Consider the following 17,825-nt stretch of genomic DNA (forward strand, 5'->3'; position numbering starts at 1 on the left):
TCAAACAAGACCAACCCTACAAACTGAAGGGGACGAGTTTACTACATAAACTACATGCATCACATGACAAGCTGCTCTACTCTGAAATGTCATCAGAGCAATTTCCCTCCTTCCGGGATGAGGGGGGAAGGCTTTCAAGACATGTTTTACAACTTTCTATTATTCTGTCAAACCCAATTCTGCATGTCCTAAGCTCATTAAAGGCAGCAGCAGAAGCAGAGCACCGTTTACAAACAATGCAAAAGAGGGTTTATTGAATCATCACAGTTAGACCACGCCTAGTACAGCAACATTTGCAATAAATTACAGAACCAAACCGATAATCCTAGTGCTAGAAAATACACTGTTCACACAAGCAGTGATTTCTGCTAGTAGCACCCAGAGGAGTTACTGAATCAAGGCACAATTAAACCATTCACTCAATACTGCAAAAACAGTGACACAGGGGGAAAGCAGCTGCAAAGAAACTCTTGCATCATTACGAGGATGTCAGCTGGGCACTGACATTGCTAACAGGAGAACCTGGATTTCCATGTTACCAGGGAATGTATTAACAGAGGAACTTAAAGCGAGAAAAGTCTCCCAAAGCTGAGACTCCAGCTCTCCAGAGGTAACGTTCAGAGTGCCTACTTGGAAGGGTTGTGTCTGCATAGGGGTCAGGAAGGAAGAGGAAAAACTCAAACAGCAAGAATCATTAATGCACAATGCAATCCTGATGCACAGACCACGTCCCCTGCAGACTTGTTCCTTTCGAGGAGGTTCAGCGAGATACAATCTGTAGATGAGAACTATCAGTTCAACAGGCATTCAAGCTGCAGGGTTACCATTTGCCCAAGGCACAGTGCAACCAGCATAGCCAAGCTTCCCGAATCTGAGCTCAAGCCATCAGTGGGTGGGTTACCTGGCATGCTGAACCTGCTATCCTCGCTGACAGCCGCTCAGTGCCACCAGCAGGGTGCAGGCCAGAATCACAGCTGTGCAGTAAGGCATCCCCCAGGTCCAAAGGCACAACCAAGGGACGTGCAGGGCGATTGGGGCTCAGGTCATTCGCATGTCAAGCAAGCGGCAGGCTCCTGAAGGGTGGGCAAATCACGGGAACCTGAGCTACAACAAAGACGAGACTGAGCTCTGCTTCCAGCACTCAGACCATTCAAAAGACCATGTTAAAGAGAAGGGGAATTTCAAGAGAGAAGCCAAGGGAATCCATGGCACAACACACAATGCAGCCTGTAGTCCCTGTGGAGAACACTCTTGAGGGGAGCCCTCCCCAGACATGAGGTGCAGGGAGCTGAGGCATCATCCCACTGACTGCATGATCAGGGGCATCCTCAGAGCAGGGAAACTGCAGCAAGCTGCCATGGTGGGAGATTCGGTCCCCATGATGGCTAGCTCTGCTCTCTCCACTAATTTGCTCCAGTCAAGCAGCTCTGTTCCAGCAGTGAGGGCACTGAGCAGAACACTCCACAACTGTATAATTTCACAAAGGGGTGGGGGGTTGTGCATAGAGGCCAACTTAGAAGCAGAAGTGCAAGGTCAAACACTTGGTTGCTACACCAGCAAACCCCAGCAGTAGATGCTGCAGTTCATTTTGCCTGGAGGATTGTCACCTGTCCTTAGCATGAGAAAGCCTTGCCTGTGCCTGCTGGGGATCAGTTCCCCAACTCCACAGGCGCCACACACTCCTCCCGAGGCCTCGCAGGTCCTGCTCTCTCCACAGGTGAGCGCCACGCCCACTCCGACAGGCCAGCCCTCCGAGCATCCCCCCAGATGGACACAGGCAGAATTCACAGGTTTGCATTGCTTCCAAAGAACCAGGATCCCAGCTTAGCAGTCACCCCACAAGCCTGCAGCACAGAGCTCCAAGGAGCTGTGACGACCAGAGCAATGACAGGGCACAGCCCCTCCCACTGAGCTGCCCCTGTGTGCTGCCTGGCCCCAGGACATGCCAAGGGAGGCCCCAAAGGAGACGCCTCACCACTTCTTCCCCTCCCACTGCTACCTCAGTACAGAGCGACAGCAAATGAACATGACCACACTGCAATGGCAGCACCCACAAAGAACAGCACCCAAGTGTCCTACCCTCCACACGGCTGCTAGCACTGAGAGGGGCAGCGTTACCCAGCCATTAGAGCAGGGGTTTAGGAGGCAGGGCTTTGCAGAGTTCTACCGGCAGCTCTTTCCCACACTGCACAGCCTGACACTGCACAGCCTGTCTCCGTGTCCCTCTCACTCAGTGAGGTAGGCGTGCTCGGAGGACTCTCCTCACAGGGGTTGCAAGGCTGAATTCATGTCTGACGAGCAGCACCCTGGGAACAGCTGGCCAGCCTCCTGGCAAGGAACACGGGCAGCTCCACTCTGAAGAGCGCCTGCAAACAGCCCCGTGGGTCCCATGTATGCTCGTCGGCTGGGAAGATCGAGTGGAGAGCACAAGCTAGCACCATGGGGACTCGGTAGCCAGGCAGGGGCTTGTTCTGGCTCTTGCATCACCTACAAGTGGAACTTCGTTAGCAATTCTGTTCCTGATGAGTGAACCAGAGCTGAGTCAGGTGCCCTCTCGCACAGCTGCGGCAGGGCCAATGGGGGAAAAGCAGCCCACGCGTCTCTCAGTCAGCAGTAGGCTGCAGCTCTGCACCGCGGTACGCAGCAGGAGCAGAAGGCTTGGAAAACAAGAAGCTGCTGTTTATACAAAGACTTTTTTCAGAAGAGAACTGCACTTTAGTCTGTGGCTCTCCGGGGCCAGAGAATATCTGCCATATCTAATACACCTGCTGGGCTCACTCAGTACCCATCTCACTGCATTATCCCTGGCGAGCAGCACTCAGGTATTCCAGTGAGACACCAAGCACGCCGTGTCCACGCCACCCTTTGGAAAAGGCAAAAATTCCTACTCAGGAGAGAGCCCATCAGTCTATATGGACAAACGGGAAAGAAAATCCAACACCACACGCACACACACACACACACGGGAGTGCGCACATACACTCCCTCCTTATCTTGCTCTCACCTAGATGCACACGCCCTCCCTCGCTGCAAACACCCTAGGTTAGAGTAATCAACTCAGGCTTCCCTCCAGCACCCAGACATGCCCTCCCTGGGTCCTAGTTTGGGGCATGTTGGGAAAGCAGCCCCGGCTGAGGTACGCCCTGCAGCGCAGCATATATAGCGTGATTTAGAGAGGGAAAGAGGCAGATCTCCTGGAAGTGATGGCACTTCAGGGACAGCCAGGGACTGAAGCCCCATCAGCTCAGAGGCTGGCTGGGCTGGCAGCCACTTGTGCAGGATTTGGGATGCCCAAGCCCTGCAGGCTCACAGGTGGATTTGCTGTGGCTGTTTTCTCAGCAGCCAACCTTTGGCTTATGGATCAAGAACGTCAGCTTCCCACATGAGTCCGTGATTTGGGTTTAATGAGTCCACTGCTGGAGGAGAGTGCTGAGATGGCTCTCCGGGGTCTCCCAGGGAGCTCACATTTGGCTGCTGAATCGCATCCTGAAGAAGCGGTCCCTGATGTACTGCTCACTGTCCCCTGCCACCTGGCTCAGCCAGATCACCCTACTGCCAGGGATGTCCTCTTTCAGCTTCTGCTTGGCGACAGACACCCAGCCTGGCCCCTCGCTGCTCTGCGGCCTGGTCAGCAACACGTAGCAGGCATGCCGGCTCCGCTCAAACAGAACCGCTGGAACAGAGAGAAGGGGGTTACAGCCAGACCCTTGCCTGGGACAAGGGCAGGTCAGAGCGCTGCAGCCAACCCCGAGATGCCGCAGATTCCATGAGAGACAACAGTGCGAAGGGCCAGCTGCCATGGGCAGCGTCCCCGCTGGAGGGCTCTGGGGAGCAGCACTTACCATCGAAGGCGACTATTTGGTCTGAGCTATTGTTCAGCTCCAAGAGAACATTGGGGTAGGACGGATGGAACAGATACAGATTCTGGCGAGCCGCTTTGGAGCCCTGAAACAAACAGGAGGCATCAAGGCGAGGGAGCACGTCACCCTGCCCAGTTGGGCAGAAGCCACATTCAAAACACCCCCTTAGCTTAGGGGAAATAAGCCAGGTTTTGCCCAACTCTGCTAGTTTGTGCCAGATGGTGCCAAACATGAGAGCCAGGCAGCAGACATTACCAATCCAGCCTGGGCGGACGAGTCCCATCAGTACCAGAGCTGGGTTTATTCACTGGTCTGTAACGCCTCCGTCTATTTCTCATAACATTCCTGAATGCCCCAGGTGCCCATCAGCCACACACAGGGCACAGGGAGGGGAAGGGTTCAGGTAGATGTACCCAGCTGTCATGGGGAAAACACTTAGCAAGTCTGCACACAACAATCAGGCTGAGGTTGGCAAAGGTCCAAGTGGGAGGGCAGCATCACTGCCCCTCACTCAGCTCTCAATGCCCCTTCCCTGGCTGGTTTCCCAGCTCCCAGTAGCTGATGTGCCAGTTGACTTTCCCCATCCAGGCCACTGTATGCCACCGCCACAGAGCTGGCTCAGGGCACGGAGCGGCAGACAATGCTTGAGGGGCACCAGAGAATCCACGGCCTCAAAACAAGTTCTACAGGGGCATTTGCCATAAGTGTGAAAAATCAAATCTAACCCTCCACAGGGAGATCCAGCACATGCAATTTTCTAACAGCTTGGGAAAGACGTGCAGATGCTCAGACCGCAAGTCTGCCGGGCCACCACTACCTCCTGCCGGATGAGCTGAGCTGCCCCCCACTTGCCTGCCCCAGCCAGAGCACACCAAAACCCTCGCAGCCTGGCTCTCGAAAGCCTGGCAAGCGAGTGAGTAAACTTTGGCTTAAGAAACAGCTAGCTGCCCCGCAGTCTAGCGAGCACCATTCACTGCACAAAGCAGAGACCCCTCTGCTCAGCACCTGAGGCCTAGGCTACATCCCCTGCAAAGGCAGCACAGCGCCACCACTCAGGATGGGGATTCAGCCCAGGTCATTGCAAGAGGGGTGTGGACTGTGATCCTGGCCAAGAGCACTGGGCCACATGTGAGCAGAGGAGAGCTTGGAGGGACACACCCAGGTATGCACGTGCACACAGTACAGGACGGGCAAAGTGCTGCTCCAGGGCAAGCAGATTTTGTGGGGGGAGGAAGGGGAGGAAGGGGGAGGGTGTCCTGCAAATTCCAGTTCAAGATCAGAGTGAGCCCAAGGGGCTGTGTGTGCTGCCCCGCTCGCCAGCCCTCACCGTTTCATTGGCCTCTGCCTGGTACTCTCCCCAGAAAAGGAACATGGACCGGTGATCTGCAGTATTGAGCGTGGCAGGCCTTGGACTCCTTGCTCTTGAATTCAGCTCCAGCTCCCAGTGGACTGCTCCAGAGCCACTCTCAACAATCATTATCTGTCAGAGAAGAAAGACCAGAGCTTATCCTGGAACATACAGCACACAGAGAGTCAGGGGCCCAGCTCTACACCTCCCTGCGGGAACAGGGCTTGGCTACATGGGGAAATCAGATCAGGGCAGGCTGGCTGAACCCAGACTCCATGGAACGAGCTTGGCACAGCTGTCATTTGGAACCTGTGCTCCAGTTCCTCCTCAGAGCTACACAACTTCCCATAGCTTCAGTCCCAGGCTCCTCTGACTGCCCCAGCACCTATCCTGAGTGTTTGCTCTCTCTCCAATTTGGGGGATGATCACAGCTGAAACTGACACCATAGAAACATGCATGATGCAGTCACGGAGGGGGCACCTAGGGGTCTTTATGTGTAGTTAGCCATGTCAATGCAGAGTCATATCTGGAGGTGCTGGGAGAAATCAGACCCAGAACTCTGCCTTTGAATTCACCTGTCGTTTATGGTTAGTTATGTGCAGGAGGGAAGAACTCCATACACTGTCTGGGCTGACGGAGGAACCTCCTGGAGAAAGAGCTGCACATCTCAGCAAAGGCGTCTGACATCTATCAAGAGAGCCGGCTCCGCTCCGCCCAGTGCAGGGCTAACTCCTTGTGCACACGGCATTCAAGCCCAACCAAACGCATACTGTAGCCAGCAAGCGAGCAAGGAAAGGGGGATCAAAGCAAAGAGCTTTCAAACCTTCTTCCTGTTGGGTCCAACTCCACTTTCAAGGACTATGTGGAGAACATCAGGTGTGTAGTAACCAAACACTGGCTCGCTGCAAGAGGGACAGGAGAAGGGGACTGAGACAAGGTACCAAGCAGCTAGGGAACAGGCGTCTCAGGCCCAGTGCCACACTCAGCCCACACTCAGCCTGGTGAGAGACTCAACTGATCCCACAATGGCTCAGCATTTGGCATTACTCACTGGGAGAGCTGGGGGTCAGGCCCCTTTGCTCCCTAGGTTGAAAGCTCTGCCAAAGCAGCACCCAGGTCCTACTTCTTCCCTGAGACAGTGGGAGCTTCATCCCCTGAGGCACAGGTAACCAGGCTGGGGCACAGAAAGGGGAGGTTCACGTAGTCGGCGCTGGCCTTCAGAGAAGATGTAGGATGACCCACCTGTCCACGGCATATAAGGTAATAAGCAGGCCAAATTTCTAGCCGCTCATATGGCTACAATATTTGGGGTGGGGGTTGGAGCCAGGTTATTGGGGAGGGGTTTGCAGCAGAAAAAGACACACACCAAGTACAATGACCTTCTCTGCCCTCAATCCCTACTGCGGCTCCCTGAAAGAGACTGCCCCGGAAGAACCACAATACCGCCCTCCACTCCACGAATTGCAGCCACGTCAGCAGGAAATTGACTGACTGAATGAGGCTCTCCCTCACCCTCTCTAGAATCAAGGCAGAGCGTCAAGCTCTCCCCTTTGTGAAGTGATACCAGATCATATGAAAAATGCACTTCACACGAAGGAGGCGCCATGTTTCCCTGGAGCCCAAGTGTCACTGGGTAAGCTCTTGGAAAGGAGCATCTCTCTCCTGCAATGGCAGCATTACCGCAAGATGTGGGAGGCGTTGACAGTCCACAGGGAGTCAAGAGTTTGTCCATTGAGAAGCTCAGCCATGTCTGACTTCACAACCAAGATATTCTCCCCTGATCTCCCGGGAACCTTCACCAGGTAACGAATGTCTCCAGAGCTGAACAAGGAGAGGCCAAGACAAGGAACTAATGAGCTTTCCTAGCTGAGAATACCACTTTATTCTTAGTATGCCCGATGCAGAAATCAAAGGCTATCATCCCGCCAGGAAAAGGAAAGGAACACAAGACCATGCGCCAGGCCAGGCTCTGCTGAAGCCAACATTTGGGGAGGAGAAGCTGCAGGTTGCCAGCTCTCCCCGTCCAACTGGGCACTCTCCCTCCACAGAGAGCAGCTCCCTCTGGGTGCCACATGCAAGAGAAGTAAAGCATTCGCTCTCCCTGCACTCCAGGCGGCTGTATGAGGAAAGCACTCTGGGCTTCTGCCCTTTGTTTCTTTATGACTGACGGATCACTACAACCTGGAAGTGCTCCCCTCCCGCTCTGGGGAATAAAGAGGTTTCCCTGCCTGGTCATTGCATGAGAAAGTCAGGTGCTGTCTAGTGCGTGAGTGAGCAAAAACATGTTCTGGAAAATTCCTTTAGCCTCTGCAGTTATACGTGATTCTGGTACCTGCCAATATCCCGCACTCAGACACACAGCCTGATCTCTGCCCTCAGGCTTTAGCCATGTCCAAACCCACAGAGCTGTTAGTAATCTATCTGACTGTAGTGGAGGGGAGAGTTAAGGTTGTGCAGCTCACGTGGAAATGCGTTTGGGTGTGCAATGTTTAAGTAGCCACTGGAATTGAAAAAATGTCTGTAGTGGAGCTGGGGAGTCAGAGCGCGTGGGGGGAAGCTGGAGAGTTCACACTGCTATGGATTTGAAAGTTCGCTTAATTGGCGATCGTCTCAATTTTGAGAGATTGCACAGACTGGGATTGTGCTTTACCTACAATGCAGTTGGCTGTTCAAGTCTGTGTGAGCGTGCATGCGTTCCGGTTTGTATTGATGGTTTTAGTCTAAACGAATTTGAACCGGAACGCTCCAAAGCCTGAAACCTGGCATAAATCACAGAAATAAAACACAGAGGAGACATTACACCATCCAGTCCATCTCCTTGGGGCCAACACAGGACTGGGACATGCAGGACATTTGATAGGTTTTCTTTGATCTGTCCCGATTGTTGGGCGTCCCACCCCTTCCCTCTGTGGATGATTCCACAATCTGATAGATCTTACTGCCAGGAAGTTTTTCCTGCTATTTAGCCTCAATCCATGCTCTCAAATTAATCCCTTTCGCCCTAGTTCTAACCCCTGTGTGCCACACTCAATACGTCCTCTCCGTCTTTGGTGTCTTTCCCCAACCAACATATAACAGAATTACATCCTCTCCACTTTGTTGTCACTCACTGAGTCAGTCTCCAAAGCCTTCTCCTCATTGTCTGGCACTGGAACATGCTCCTGGACAAGCCAAGAGCAACACTGCTAAGTGGATCTTAGAGACAGCTAAACCACACTGCCACATGCTTCAATCAGTGGATCAGAGCCCCCCAGTTAAATCACAAGGTCAGGAGAATGTAGTGCTGCTACCTGAGAAGAGGTATGTGATGTGTGGGGCTCTTGATCTTCTTCTCCCACTGAGGATCTTGCTTGAGGCTGGTGAGTTTACTTTCCACCCCCGTTGCCATGCTGTAGAGATCCTTCAAGGCGTAGCCATAAAGAGAATTTACTGTGCAAACAAAGAGAAATCAGAGTGACGGAGGAAGCTTACTTTGACTATTGTGCTAAACTGTGCAAATGAGGCCTTCTCTCCTGTCCTTTCCCCTCAGATATTGTGTATTAGATCCTTAGGGAAGCACAGACTAGCTTAGCAACATGCCCTATACTCACTTGGCAACAGTGGCTGTGTTTCAAACTTACATTTCAATGCACTGTCCAAAGAACATGACTACATGTAAAGAGCGCTCTCTGGGTTCACAAGATGAACTCTTATTTTCAGTACAGGGCTCCTTCTGTTGCTTAATCTTGAATGTCACTTCAGAACCTGGAAGCTAGTCTTGTGAGAATGTGGAATACTGTATGACAAGCTGGAAGAGTATTTATGAATTTCAAAGTGTTGGTCACTTCTCAGTACTGGGAGTATCTCTAGTGTTCAACCAGCAAGAGGCCTTACCAGTACTGAAGAGAACGTAGTAGGAACCAGCCTTAGTCACATGCATGAGATAATCAGGCCTTGCACCCAGACTCAGTCTGCCACTGGTTCCGATCTGCTCGCCCTTCTTCCCCGAATAGATGAAACTTTGAGTCTGCAGAGAAAATGAAAACCATAAGAATCAATATTTATTATTAACACCACTGTTGTAGGCTAGAATTCTACTGCTGCTGCAGCCCAAACCCTTGGGGAGGCTGACGGCGTGAGACAGAAAGGTGGCTGCCTGAGCACAGCTTGCACTCTGGCTCTCCCATCTGTGAGGAGCCTTCTCCAAACATCAGAAGACACTTTACATGCCTTAGATCACTTTTTGATGTTGACTTAAGACAGCGGTTTTCAAACTGAGCTCTCGTCAGGGGGTACATGTGAAAAATCTGTGATGCTGAGCAACACATTTTATTTAGCAAGACTTTGCAATCCAATCATAGGTATACTACGACCCTATTCCAGATGGGGGTATGCAGTAGACTACATTATTTGGAAAGGGGTATGCAGCCTTAAAACAGTTTGAAAACCACTGACTTTAGACAATACAATTCACAACACACCACCGATTCACAACATACCCATCTGGCCACTAGGTGTCACTGTCTGGCACGAGCCTCAATCTTTTTGTTGCGCATAATTAACCATAGGACAAGGTTAGGCCTATTAACAGTAACAAAGGTGACTGCAGAACAACTGCTTCTGCGTTTTTGCTGTTGTATTAGGTACAGTAACTCCTCACTTAACGTTGTAGTTATGTTCCTGAAAAATGCGACTTTAAGCAAAACGATGTTAAGCAAATACAATTTCCCCATAAGAATTAATGTAAATGGCGGGGTTAGGTTCCAGAGAAATACCAGACCAAAAAAAAAATATATATATATACACACACACACACACAGAGTATATGTTTCAAACAATTTAATACTGTTCACAGGTCTGATGATTGAAGCTTGGTTGAGGTGGTAAAGCTAGAGGGTGGAAGAGGATAGGATATTTCCCAGGGAATGCCTTACTGCTAAATCAGTGGTTCTCAAACTTTTGTACTGGTGACCCCTTTCACATAGCAAGCCTCTGAGTACGACACCCACCCCTATAAATTAAAAATACTTTTTTATATATTTAACACCATTATAAACACTGGGAGGTAAAGCAGGATTTGGGGTGGAGGCTGACAGCTCGCGACCCCCCATGTAATAACCTCATGACCCCCTGAGGGGTCCTGCCCCTTTTGAGAACTCCTGTGCTATATGATGAACTAACACTTGGCTGAGTCCTCAAGGGTTAACACGTTGTTAATGTAACCTCGCTCTACGAGGCAGCAGGAATGGAGGGAGAGGAGACAGCATAGCAGACAGAGACAGACACACACCTTGTGTGTGGGAGAGAGAAATACACACTGTCCCTTTAAGTAAGCTGACCCACTCTTAAGTGTGTCAGGGACTCTAACCCCCAGACGGCAAAGTTTGTTGTCTGACCGCGAGAGAGACAGGCAACACCCGCAAGGTCCGATCAAAAGCTTTTTATTGACAAGTGCACGCATTAATGAAGAGCAGCTTGTTTTCAGAGAGAACCAGCCCGCTCTTTACATCTTAGTATAAGCTTATATAGACAGTTCCGTCGCGTTATAAATTATTTACTGGAGCAAACCACCCCCTTTTTTTAACTAGAAACTAGACACCTTTAGTATACATGCATGCCTAAAGTTAGAAATGTAGGGGAGTTAAAAACAAACAAAGAACAAAACCAGGGAGTGAAAACAAGGAGGCTGGGAAACTAGGGCTTTTATTAGTTTTTTGAAGGAGCTGCCCTAACACAGCACATTTGGTACTATGCCAGGAATGCAGCTTCTCTCTTATCGCACTTTTTTCCAGCGCTTGTGAGACATGCTGCTGCTTCTTAGTGTTTTTTACTCAGGGATTACCCACAAACCTCTGTTAGCCTGACTTTGGTCAGGTTGGCATACTTGGTTTTGTCTGCTATATCTTCATTCAGGCCTAACAAACGCATTGTCTTTTTAAGTGGATCAGGAAGTTGAGACAGCAGCTGCTGCCCCAGCCTCTCTCTTTCTCTCTCCCTCTGTGTCCCCATCCTGCTCTATATGGAGAAGAAGGGGTAAGGCGGGGAACATCCTGACATTAGCCCCTCCTCTTCCCCCCTCTGGACAGCACATGGCAGTGGGGGGAGGGATAGCTGCAATTGCTAGCCTGCTGGCAACTGCTGTACAGGGAACTTAGAGGAGTGGGGAGCTGATAGGCGCGCCACTGGTCCACCCTGGTTCCAAGCCCCCACCAGCTAGCTGCAACAGGCTGCTCTTCCTGCAAGCAGGGGACAAAGCAGGCGGTTGCCAAACCACGTTAGAAGGGAGCATTGCACAACTTTAAATGAGCAGTTTCCCTAATTGATCAGCAATGTAACAATGAAATAACATTAACCAGGAGGACTTTAAGTGAGGAGTTCCTGTAATGGACATTTAGCTTTACAGGACACTTGTCTTACCAATGGCAACAGAGCGACTGGCCAGGTCTTACCTCACTGGTTTATTGAGAGAATGTCTAGGACACCAGCTTTACTCTACTCTTTCTGAACAAACCAGCTGATCTCTAACATCCGTTTGGCCAGAAAGAAGAGCAGAAGGCACTTCATTTAATGTTCCACAGTCGTCCTCATACCTTCTCAACAGTGTTTTACAGGACCCAAGCAGGACATTTCAGAACCTGATTTCCTGGTGCTGTTTGCATTTCTCTCAGCCTGGGCAAATGGAACAGGCCAGGCAATTGCACTCTTGTTCACTGTCAGTCACACGCTGTGGCTCACACACTAGGCGGGGAAGGTACCATGGCTGGGCTGCAAACTCAGCAGAGGAATAGTTACACCAAAGTACGTTTTTCATTGGGATTTATATTTTTAAAACAGTGAAATATTTCTATTCATTTGAGGGAGCGGTAAACTTTATTGAGCTAAAAGCAGCAAGACCATGTCCCTTCTGGGTGGGGAAGGGCAATGGGACCTGCCCTACTGAAATCTGCTAGTCTCACAGAGGTCCTCAGGGGGTACTTCCTGCTTTAGGATGGCACAGTAAGCAAATCTCCTGTCACTCCTAGCAGTATGTGCAAAGGGTCTACCATGGTTCAAAGTGATGCTGTATGTACCTCATCTCCTGCAGTGGTAAAGATCATCACGTCCTGAACACCGTCCCCATCCACATCTGGTATCTTTAACAAGGGAGTCACCACGGTATAATTAGCTCCAAAACTGTTAAACTGCCTCCATTGAACTTCCCCTGAAAAACACAGTTATTCCTGTTATGAGAAACATTTGCTCAGAATATTGTTTACTGGCTCTGTAGGACTAAGGAACGATTTGCCATTACTGTTACTGTTCTCTGAGATACCCCACAGCCTGACAGCCCATCCTGCATCATCATTTAGCCCTGCACACTGGGGTGTCAGATTTGGCACGTAGTAGTTACAGGTCTTCTTCGCATTTCAATTATAAATTCAAACGTTTCTGGGTTTTACTCATAGACAAAGCTCAAACCGAGCTTTCAGCTGGGGAGCCTGAATGGAAAGGACCTAAAATACAACTGGCACTGAGACAACTTTCCTAATTCTAAACAATGAACAAAAACGTGTCTGCATTGCCTGGGACTGGATCTCAAGTATTCTTGTAGGGTCTGCTCTAGGAGAAAGATTTTTCTTTGACACTCAGAAGCTACTTCTGAGCAAACTCCAAAATGAATGCATGAGCACACTACAGTATGCCACAGCTGAACTCCTGAGACACAGGGGATCTGGGAGAACCTCACCTCTACTGGGGACTGATACCTGCTGATAACAGCTAACACCAGCCCCAAGCAGATAACTGGCATGCGTTGTTCCTTTTCGTGACCTGTAAATTTGATGTGATCTACCGAGGGAAGATCCTGTGTGATTTTTAATCAGACTCCTAAGACACTACATAGAAGCCTAGATTTAAATGAATTAACCATAAGAGCGGCCATGCTGTGTCAGACCAAATGTTCATCTAGCCCAGAGTCCTGTCTTCCGACAGCAGTCAATGCCAGATGCCCCAGAGGGAATGAACAGAACATGAAATCGTCAAGTGAACATCCCCTGTCGCCCATTCCCAGCTTCTGGCAAATAGAGGCTAGGGACACCATCCCTGCCCATCCTGGCTAATAGCCATTGAAAGACCTATCCTCCATGAACTTACTGAATCCTCCATGAACGTATCAAATTAAATTAAAGTAGTCTTCAGAAATTTCTTACTGATATCTTTGCTTTGCACAGAAGCAGATCTGCCAACCTGGATGTTAGGGGACACACAATCACAACTGAAGATATAAACTGTATGTGCCCAACAACTTTTAAAATAATGAAACCTCTGTCAGCATCTTACCCAATTTACCAAGGGTAGTGGTGGATTCCCTATCAGATAATTTTTAAATCAAGACTGGATGTTTTTCTAAAAGATCTGCTCTAGGAATGATTGTGGGAAGTTCTCTGGCCTACAGTATGCAGGAGGCCAGAGCAGATGATCACAGTGGTCCCTTCTGGCCTTGGAATCCATGACTCTCCTGTATCTGAGAAATTGACACACAGCTTGTCTGATCACTCCTTTGCCAATTGTTTTTGTGTAAATGCAAGTAGCGATATTTTGATTTTGTGTTTATTATCCCATTTTATCAGATCAGAAACAGTGAAAAGGGCTTTGCTTAAATTTTCCAAATACAATTCAACCGCTACACACATGCGGTTTCAGACTGAAAGGTATTTTACCCTTCCAGGAGTGCTGGGTAATCACAGGCTCGTTCACATAAGGGCAGCAGTGCTGAATAATAAGGAAACGTTGTGCTGTCTGCAGTAATGCAGAGCAGGCTGCAGCCATGATCTCAGTAGAACGTTCCCAAAGCTTTGAAAACAACATCAGAATTTGTTACTATCACAACAGATTTGGAATGGGAGGGTTCCTCTGGGGAGCAGAGGGTAGTGGAGAATTTTACCCCCACAGATAAGAGCAAACAGACAAGGGCGGGAGAGAATATAAGTTGTACCCTAGTGATACCCTGACTCCAAAGTTGCCTAAGGCCATGAAGGGAAGGCCAGGCGGATGCCTCACATATTTAATTGCAGGTGGTTTTATTCTTTTCTGGGTAGGCAGTGAAGTGAAGCTGGAGGAATGTGTCCCAATGCTTCCAGATGGAGTCTGATTTAGCACAGACACAGGCTTGAGCAATGGCCATTTTACTCCAACACAAGGGAACGTTGGTACTTTCATGCCCTTATTTTGATCCTCATTAAGGATGAACAAAGAATCCAATTACCTCCAGTCTTCTGCTCAGTTGAGGGAGAATTTCAGTGGTGTACAAAGACCTAGACTACAACTGCACTTCCTTAGGGTTTTCAGAGTTAAGACAAGTGGAAGGCAATGAAAAACAGAGATGGAAAATGATACATGCATATGTAGGAAATCTACAACAGAACGTACTATTTTGTCTGCAAAAGAATTGTGAGACTAGATCTTTGAGGTGGTGAGAGCTAAGTCTCGCCACTGATTTGAAAACAACCAGATGAGGATGAAATGTGAGACTCTCCTTTCAGGATGTAGGACTCCCAAGGCAAATACCTTAGAACAGAGATACCTGGGGGGTTAGGACCTTTGTTAAACCATGCAAGCAGGACTCTCGGGGGGGAAAAAACCTTGCCAAATGCTCTCCTGGATTTTACTTCTAGGGTAAACTATCACTGTCCTTTGGTGGCTCTCTAGGATCATTGATTTGTAAAGGGATTATTGGGAAGGAGCTGTTTATTTCTTTGACTTCTAGGCCCCTGAAAAGGTGACGAAGTTTGGAAGGCAAGCACTGCCCTGTGCCGAAAGATATCCCATATGGGCTACCCATAAAACGAACTGCGAGCTTGACATGCTCCACAAAGAAACTGCTGAAGATTTCCGTGGCACCAAAGGCCTGGTGTGGAGAAGTGCTCACTGTATGGCATCAGGACAGAGCATCAAATGACTTACAAGTAGGCATTGCCATGCAGCCATCTGCAGGGGCGCTGGAACAATTTTTACAGTGGGGGTGCTGAGAGCTGGTGAACCAAACTGTAAACCCTGTATATGATGGAAATCATTTTAAGACAGGGGGTGCAACAGCACCTCCTATCACCCCTAGTTCCAGCACCTATGGGCATCTGGCATGGTCAGCAGAACTGTGGGAATCTGAAATTAACCAGTTAACACTGGCAGGTAGCGGGGCAGTTACAAAGCTAGTCATATTAATGTGTTTGTATATTATTGCCATTTCTCCCACCCTTTTATTAAAAAACAAAACAAAACAAAACAAAAACAAACAAACAAAAAAACAAAAACCCACTCTTTCTTTCTCACATAGGGTGACCAGACGGCAAATGTGAAAAATCGGGACGGGGGTAGGAGGGTAATAGGAGCCTATATAAGACAAAAACCCCAAAATCGGAACTGTCCCTATAAAATCGGGACATCTGGTCACCCTTCTCTCACTCTCTCACACATATACACACACACACCTCTCTTTAGGGCAGAGCTTGGCTCTTCATATGCCTTTGTACCAGCACTCAATACATTCAGGGACTTCTGTAAGGGAGAATGACTGGCTCAGTGTTACCAGAAATTTAGACCCTGGCTGACTGACATTCTGGAGTAGGCGTGAGAACTTTTTCTACATTTTGTAATGTACCCATATTGAAGCAGAACTGCCTTGTCTACACAGAGATGTTAACAGGTGTCCTAAATTTTGTCATTGAGCAAGACCAGGGTTTACTTTGACCAGTTAACATGTTGGCTTGTCCACACTAGGATCTTAAAACATATGGGCTGACACTTTTTCTCCTGGTGAAGCCAAGGGCTTGGTGAAGATGACACTTAATAGGGAGACAGCACTCTTTTCGTGCTAGTCTTGCTCAATGGAAAAACATAGGACCTGAAAGCAACTAAACCAGGGGAGGACAAACTATGGCCTGCGGACCAAATCCAGCCCATCAGGGTTTTCAATCTAGCCTGTGGGATTGCCAGCCCCATGGCGCACCGCAGCTAAGTCAAACTCCCTGCCTGCCCTGGCGCTGAGTCGCTCCTGGAAGCGGTCAGCACCATGTCCCTGTGGCTCCTGAGGTGGGTGGGGGCCCAGGAATGGGAAACCGCAGCCAATGGGAGCTTCAGGGGTGGTACCTGCAGGTGAGCCACTGTCAGACATGCTGGCCACTTCTGGGAGAGGTGCAGGGCCTGGGCAGGCAGGGAACCTGCCTTAGCCCCGCTACGGCCGCTGCCACTCCAGAGCCACTTGAGGTAAGCAGTGCCGGGCTGGAGTCGGCACCTCAAACCCCTCCTGCACCCCACACCCCAACCCCCTGCCTTGAGCCCCCTAACCCCCTGCATTGAGTCCTCTGGCGCATCCCAACCCCCTCCCTCGTGCCCCTCAACCCCCTGCCACACTCTGCACTCCCTCCCACACCCCAGCCCTACATTCATGGCCCTGCATACAACTTCCCCACCTAAATATGGCCCTCAGGCCAAAAAGTTTGTCCACCCCTGAACTGAACCCAAAATGGGCATGTAAATAGCTTCCATTATGTCCACAGATAAACAGAGTAAAATTGATTTATTTGGGGTTTGGATCCCATTGGGAACGGGGTGCTGGAGACAGGAGTACTTGCTGAGCTGTGTGCAGTTAAGTCTGCAGCTTTTGGGGTGTGTTTCAGACCCTGGGTCTGTGTTGCAGCAGATTAGCATGTCTGGCTCAAAGAGACAGGGTTCTGGAGTCCCAAGCTGGCAAGGAAGACAGGCTCAGAGGTAGTTTCAGCACATCAGGTGACAGCTCCAAGGGGTCTCTGTGACCAAACCCATCACACCTATTATATCAATATCCTCATTCAATACCAGGCACTCAAGTTCATCTATCTTAATATTTAGAGTTACTGCATTTGTATACAAGCATTTATAAAATGTGTTAAAATGTAGTTGTCTGCCTTCATGTGATGTAACTGAATGGGACACTTTCATTTGCCTATTCCTCTTCAGTTACTACCTGTTCTTGATCAATCATAGAATCATAGAATATCAGGGTTGGAAGGGACCTCAGGAGGTCATCTAGTCCAACCCCCTGCTCAAAGCAGGACCAATCCCCAGACAGATCAATACATATCCTCTCCTGTTTACCAAGATATAGAATCAGGCTGTTAATAAATCTGCCATGAGGGATGTCTCTGTCTGAACCATGTGTTCATCCACACCTGTTGGCTTTCCCCTAGTGTTTAGTTTATTTCCACTAACTTTTTAATTTTACCTGCCAGCAATCTTGTTCTATTTTGGTTTAGGTGGAGCCCATCTTTCCTATATAGGCTCCTCCTTTCCCAAAAGATTCCCCAGTTCCAAATAGATCTAAATCCCTCCTCTCTACACCACTGTCTCATCCACCCATTGAGACCCTGAAGTTCTGCCTAACTGGCCCTGCGTGTGGAACTGGAAGCATTTCAGAGAATGCTACCATGGAGGTCTCGGTCTTTAACTCATTGTCCTCACCTGGACTGCTGGAGGCAAAGTAGCTGGGCTGTTCTCCCTTTGGAGAAAGAATCTCCTGAATGGGAGCTGTGAAAAGGCTGCCTGGTGCATCTACAGTTAAAATCTCCAGGCTACTTTCTGTAGTAGAATAGGCTGGGAATTCTTTTGAAGAGATGAAAACTTG

At 49.3% G+C, this 17,825-nt stretch overlaps 1 protein-coding gene across 4 annotated transcripts in view; it reads right to left on the reverse strand.

Moving 5' to 3' along the window:
• Window positions 1-226: 226 nt before the first annotated feature.
• FAM234A (family with sequence similarity 234 member A) overlaps window positions 227-17,825 on the reverse strand; it is a 57,535-nt gene continuing 39,936 nt past the window's right edge. For all 4 annotated transcript variants that reach the window (XM_050968258.1, XM_050968260.1, XM_050968256.1 and 1 more), the window contains 8 exons: window positions 12,259-12,389; window positions 9,083-9,215; window positions 8,500-8,638; window positions 6,890-7,030; window positions 6,033-6,111; window positions 5,188-5,340; window positions 3,843-3,945; window positions 227-3,673 (listed from right to left, as the gene is read on the reverse strand). In XM_050968258.1, coding sequence (XP_050824215.1) covers window positions 3,462-3,673; window positions 3,843-3,945; window positions 5,188-5,340; window positions 6,033-6,111; window positions 6,890-7,030; window positions 8,500-8,638; window positions 9,083-9,215; window positions 12,259-12,389 — 1,091 coding nt within the window. In that variant the 3' untranslated portion in view covers window positions 227-3,461. The remainder of the gene's footprint in view (window positions 3,674-3,842; window positions 3,946-5,187; window positions 5,341-6,032; window positions 6,112-6,889; window positions 7,031-8,499; window positions 8,639-9,082; window positions 9,216-12,258; window positions 12,390-17,825) is intronic.

The sequence above is a fragment of the Gopherus flavomarginatus genome, chromosome 9, assembly GCF_025201925.1.
Source record: "Gopherus flavomarginatus isolate rGopFla2 chromosome 9, rGopFla2.mat.asm, whole genome shotgun sequence".
NCBI classification, from domain to species: domain Eukaryota; kingdom Metazoa; phylum Chordata; order Testudines; family Testudinidae; genus Gopherus; species Gopherus flavomarginatus.